The 6,258-nt window shown below is 35.1% G+C and overlaps 1 protein-coding gene across 1 annotated transcript; it reads left to right on the top strand.

The window, feature by feature from the left end:
• The first annotated feature begins 4,709 nt into the window (after positions 1-4,709).
• Positions 4,710-6,258, top strand: LOC136226813 (uncharacterized). The gene is made up of 5 exons (XM_066015471.1): positions 4,710-5,033; positions 5,105-5,160; positions 5,233-5,285; positions 5,360-5,608; positions 5,695-6,258. Exons 1-5 carry the CDS (start codon positions 4,880-4,882, stop codon positions 5,969-5,971), a joined length of 789 nt encoding a protein of 262 aa, XP_065871543.1. The 5' UTR covers positions 4,710-4,879; the 3' UTR covers positions 5,972-6,258.

Below are 6,258 nucleotides of genomic sequence, written 5' to 3'. Positions count from 1 at the left end.
GGGTTATCTAAATTAATTAAGCGTTCTGAGGTTAGGGGAGACCTTCATGGTGTCAAAATATGCCCGCATGCTCCGGTAATTTCCCAACTTCTTTTTACTGATGACAGTATTTTATTTTTCCGCGCCTCACTAGAGGAGTGTCGGGTCCTATAGAATATTCTCCATCGGTATGAACTTGATTCTGGTCAGAGCGTCAATTTCCAAAAATCGAGGCTTATGTTTAGTGCTAATGTGCGCATGGACCTTCAGATCTCCCTCCAGAATCTCCTTGGGGTCAATGGCCCTCTGAATAGTGGTAGATATCTGGGTCTCCCATCTATGATTGGTAGAAAGAAGCGTGAAACCTTTAGCTTTCTAAGGGAACGAGTTTGGAAGAGGATAAATACCTGGCAAGGGTCGCTGCTCTCTCAAGCGGGTAATGAGGTTTTGATCAAATCAGTTCTCCAGGCCATTCATGCTTACTGTATGAGTACTTTCCTTTTACTGGTCTCTCTGTGTTCAGAAACTGATTAATTCCTTCTGGTGGGGTCGTAGAGCGAATGGTCAAAGAAGGTTGCACTAGGCTTCTTGGGATCGTCTATATGCTAGGAAAGGAGTGGGAGTTATGGGGTTTCGTCATCTTCGGTCTTTTAATTTGGCCCTTCTTGGCAAGCATGTATGGAACATTGTTCAATATCTAAATGCGCTTCTCAAAGCAAAATACTTCCCAATAGCGGATATATTCTCAGCATCATTTGGTTCCAATCTGAGTCAGACTTGGAGAAGCATTCACTGTGATGTTCCTTATGTAGTGCGAGGGTATCGATGGAGGATTGGGGATAGGTCTGCAGTTCGGATATGGGGTGATCCATGGTTACTGGGAGACCATTTCTGTGTGGCTTCAGCAAATCCAGGGATCCCTAGGATTACTTATGTGCGTGATTTGTGGCTGTCGGGCTCTACAGAATGGAGCTCTGATATTCTATCTGCTGTTCTGAATAGGGAAGATGTGGAAGCTATCCTTAAGTTACCAGGAGGAGATCTAAATAAACCGGACGTTCTTCAGTGGAATTTTGATTGAAGGAGGCGTTACTCTGTCAAATCACGCGAATTAATAATTTCATATGGAAACTGGGCGCAAATATATTGCCTACACGGGATAGATTATTTACGAAAGGCCTTCAAGTTGATAATATCTGTGTTGTTTGTGGCCAATATGGAGAACATAGTTTGCATTTATTTGTTGATTGTGAATATTCTGTCACTTGTTGGTCAGAGGCTGCTGTTTCTCTCAATATTCCACCTTTGACGATTTCTCAACCTAGTTTGATGTGCTCCTGGATCGACATGAAGAAGTTGTGCTAAGCCGTGTTTGTATGGTGCTTTGGTGCATTTGGAGAAATGGAACGACTTGCTTTGGGACCGTCCGATGCTACCAACCAGCATTGTAGTACGAACTGCAGTTGATTTCTTATATCAATACCTTTCGCCTCAACATTTGCTGGTTTGCTACCCTGCCCCGTCTTCATCTGCTGATCGAGGGATTTACTGGTCAGGCCCTCCTCCGGGTCACGTTAAAGTGAACATTGATGTCGCTACCTTCCGTGACAGTCGACAAATTGGGACTGGTGTTGTTGCAAGGGATCAGTTTGGTGAGTTTTTGCAGTGTCTTTCGGCAACTAAATATAGTTTTGTTGAGCATGTGGTTGCAGGAAGCTATTAGTCTGAAGGAGGTTCTTTCCTAGTTGATCACAAGGCACATCCCTGCATTACATATTGAGATGGACTCCAAGATCGTTATTAATGTTATTCTCAGGACTCAGAGGATTTGTCTGAGTTTGGCTCTATTATTTTATAGTGTAAGCAATTAGTGCAACAACTCCATGTTGCTAGCTTTTCTTTTGTTTGTAGGCAAGCGAATAGTGTCGCTCATGTTATTGCTCGAGCGTCACGTTCATATGCTAGCCTGTCTCTATTCTTTCAAGCTCTGGAAGTGATCCAGCCTCATTTGTTACAAGATATTCTTCATTTAAGTGATTAATAAATCTTCCTTTTAAGTAAAAAAAAAAGGTAAATTCCAAAAAAAAAACCCTGTGGTTTGATGTTCTTCCAAAAAAACCCTTGTGGTTTGTTATTACAAAAAAAAGATTGTGGTTTGCGCCGTTACCCGAAAAACGGAAAATGGCTTAACGGTGTTAAAATGCTGACGTGGCACATGGGTAAGGTTGAAAATTCGAATTTTTTTTATTTTTTTCTCTCTCTCTCCTCTTCTTCTTCCTCCTTCTCCTTCTCCTCCTCCTCCTTCTTCTTCTTCCTTCTTCTTCTCCTTCTTCCTTCTTCTCTCCTCCTCCTTCTTCTTCTTCCTTCTTCCCTCTTCCTCTTCCTCATTCTTCCTTCTTTTTTTCTTTTTTTTTAAAGTTTCGGAAATTTCCAGATTTCTGGAAAATTTCCAGAAATCTGGAATTTTAATTTAATCCCCACTACAATGTTCATAGCATGAGAGAATAAAAACGCTCTGCCTTTGCTTGCCTACCATACCAAATTATTTAATTTAATCAGATACTAAAATTGAAATAATGAACATAAAAATAAATAAAAAATGAGCTCACCTGGAAAGATTTAGAAACAATATCGATGAGAAACAAAGTTGCTGCACTTATGGCAGCTGTATAGACATGGTCCAATTGAATCCGCCATTAATGGATTACTGCTTCAAAATAGAGGTTAGTCTTCTTAATCATTGAGTGAATAAGATTCTAAATAAGAAAAAGTATAAATTAATGGAGTCTGATGACGATTGTATATTCATTAAGATCAAGTTAAAGAAAAGAGAAATCAAAAGAAGGAGAAGACAATGACTTGCGAACTCTATTGATGATTTAATTAATATCAACTTGATCATTAATTAATTGTTTTAGGGACTAATTAAATCTTCTTTATTCAGTTGAGATAATAATTGAAGAATGTGTAGCCATTAATGGAGTGTTCCAGAAGAAATAAAAGAAAAAGGAAGAAATTTTCCAGATTTCCGAAAATTTCCAGATTTCTTCGGAAATAGGAAATTAAAAAAAAAGAATAGAAGAAGAAGAAGAAGAAGAAGAAGAAGAAGAAGAAGAAGAAGAAGAAGAAGAAGAAGAAGAAGAAGAAGAAGAAGAAGAAGAAGAAGAAGAAGAAGAAGAAGAGAGGGAAAAAAATAAAAAAATAAAAAAATAAAAAAAAATTCGAATTTCCAACATTACCCCTATGCCACGTCAGCACTTTAACGGTGTTAAGTCATTTTCCATTTTTCGGGTAACGGCGCAAACCACAGTCCCTTTTTTTTTGTAATAACAAACCACAAGGGTTTGTTTGGAAGAACATCAAACCACAGGGGTTTTTTTTTAAATTTACCCAAAAAAAAATTATATATATATAAGAGTAAATAATTTGTTAATCCCCGTCTTTTCACCTAACACGCCGTTTAGTCCTCCTATTTTGAAAAACACATTATAAAGTCTCTATCTTTTGTCAATATTAATCATTCGGTTCATCTATCTAGTTTTTTTAGATTTTTAACCGAACATATCTTAGCTTTCAGGATAGCCATAGTAGATACAAAACCGTCATGTTACTCTATTATTTTCTGTTTAGGCCAAATTTAACGGTTAAAAATCTAAAAAAGAATAGACAAAAGGATCAAAGGGTTAATATTGATAAAAGATATGGATCTTATAATGTATTTTTGAAAATATGAGGACTTAACAATATGTTAGGTAAAAAAGAAGCGACTACTAAATTATTTATCATGTATATAATGTAAAGTTGAATTTATATCATGAAATAAAGACTAGAGGTATAATAATACATAGGCAAATGATATATACAACCCTTAGGGCGGTATATAAACATTAATTATTCACCTATTTTTTTTATGTTTTTAATAAAAAAGAGAATCTTAATTCTAAAATAAGTATTTATGTGTATTGGAAATATAACAATATATTATGAATCTATGTATTTAAGTATTTAAGTATTTAAATATTTAAGTATGAATAAATTTAGTATAAATTTCAAATAAAACCCATGTGGTTTCACTAATTTTCAGATAAAGGATTATGATTTACTTTTTTTTCAAAATAAGAACTGAGGTTTTCAACTTTAACAAAATATGACTTTTTCGATTGATACTGTTAAAATCACCATTGACGACTTCAAAAATGACATATTTTAGGAATTACTAATATTCTAAGCAACTTTAATTTTTCAACTTTTTTATTTTGAGATTATTTAGTTTATGTTTGGTAAAGAGAGAGAAAGTTAATGTTTAGAGAGAGAAAATTTCAAAAAAAAAAGATAATTTTTGAAAATTAAAAATGTAGTATCATAGCAAATATGACATTGAACAATTTTAATTCTTGAAAATTTTCATTTTCAGGTCGTTAAAGATGATTTTAATAGCATTAATTCAAAAGGTAATTGTTTATTAAAAGTACAAAATCTCGATTCTCGTTTTGACAAAAAATAAATCACAGTTCTTTAGCTAAAAATTAGTAAAACGAGAGAGGTTTTATTTAAAATTTATCCATAAATAAATTTATATATTGAAAAACTAAATTAGCATTAATAATTAAAATTTGTTACCGCTGTAAATATGGAAACCCATATATATAATATAACAGTAGAGTTAAAAAAAAAACCACAAATGTATTTTTGCGCTAACGTTCTGGAAGAAGTAAAGAAAAATGAATCCCCCAACGGTCGGAATTCGGAAAAAGTTAATTAGGGTAGTGAACGGTCTTTTGAGGTAACCGTTACATCTCACATCAACACTAGACTCTCCTCGTCAAATTGAGGGTTGTATTTCTCTCTCAAATTTCTGGGTAAAGATTAGATTCTTTGTGTGAAATCTCTTTTCTTTCCGATGGAACCCGCAAAAATTGATTGGAAATTGGTGGAATCCATCTTTGAAGAAGACAAATTGTATGAGAACATAAATGCACCTAAATGGGTTGATTTCTTGAACCCTGAGGATGAGGAAGAGTCCGTGGATGATGAATCTTGGTTCTGTAGGCCTGGTATGAATCTTTTATTTAGATGTTTGTTTTTTACTTATCTCCTTTGTCTAATTTAATTAATGCTTTTTCAGATTGTAAGCATCCGAAGATAGCTGAGGATTTCTTCAGAAGTACCCCAACTAAAAAGGTTTCTTCTTATCTTTCCTTAGAATTAATTATTTCAATGGAGTAATCTAATTGTTGGTTTTGTCCTTTGTAGTTGTTGTGCTCATCTGAGAAATTGAAAACCCCTTTTGGCAACTGGAACCCAAGGTAAGAAAACAGAAAACCCCTTGTATTGTAGTAGTATTCCAATAGAAATTTGATTTGTTATGGTGGTTTGGTAGAGATGCAAAAACGAAGAGAAGTGAGACATGTAGTGAAGATGGTGAAAAGAAGAAAGCAGCAGATGATGATGAGAGGCCTAAGCTGAAAAGCAGTTTATCCATGAGGAACTTGTTTGCAGGGAAGGATATACTAGGGCATATTAGTGAGTTGTGCAATGAGCTAAAGAAAATGGCATCAAGGGCAAGAGATGTTTCTATGGAGGTAGATTTGATGAAAGCAAAAGAGAAAGGCAGGCCGAGGAGGTTAAAGTAAGTTTTAGAGTGTTTTTCTCCAGATGAATTAAATCTTGGATTTCAATTTTCATTGATTCATATTGAAAATTGGTTGTGTACAGAAGAGCAATTGATGATGCAGAGTCAGAGAACACTCCTCCGAGTCGTCTAAATGTAAAGCAGAAAGGCTTGTTGAGTATCAGGACAAATCCCCCTTCTCCCCAATGCTTTTCGGGCACTTCAAAGGCTTCAAGACCCAGGATCATGCAGGAGGAGGAGAGAGGTGTTCTTCAACAAGTGAATCATCAGAGTAGCAAGGAGGAAATTGATGATGATGGCAAAGAAGCAAAAGCTTTGGATGTGTTTTGGTTCCTCAACCCCTGCACACTATCCACCTAAACTGTAATTATAATCATTCTATTCTCACTTCATTCTTTTGCCATTAATATTCAATTCTTCGATTGCTCACTTGCCAATCAAAATGCCTATATCTTTTTCTAAATACTAAGATTCCGTTCAAATTAATCACAAGTTAGAACTCACTGGACTAGTCTATCTATTTGGTGCAAAATGTTTTATTATTTTGGTATTCAAATTTCGATATAGGACGGTAGAAACAGAAAGCAGAAAAGGACGCTCATGGAAATAAATAAAATCACAATGGTTGTGAGGGGGATGAATCCACA

Source organism: Euphorbia lathyris, chromosome 4 (genome assembly GCF_963576675.1).
Source record: "Euphorbia lathyris chromosome 4, ddEupLath1.1, whole genome shotgun sequence".
Taxonomy (NCBI): domain Eukaryota; kingdom Viridiplantae; phylum Streptophyta; class Magnoliopsida; order Malpighiales; family Euphorbiaceae; genus Euphorbia; species Euphorbia lathyris.
Note: the sequence above shows the minus strand (reverse complement) of the source record. Positions and strands in the feature narration are given on the sequence as shown.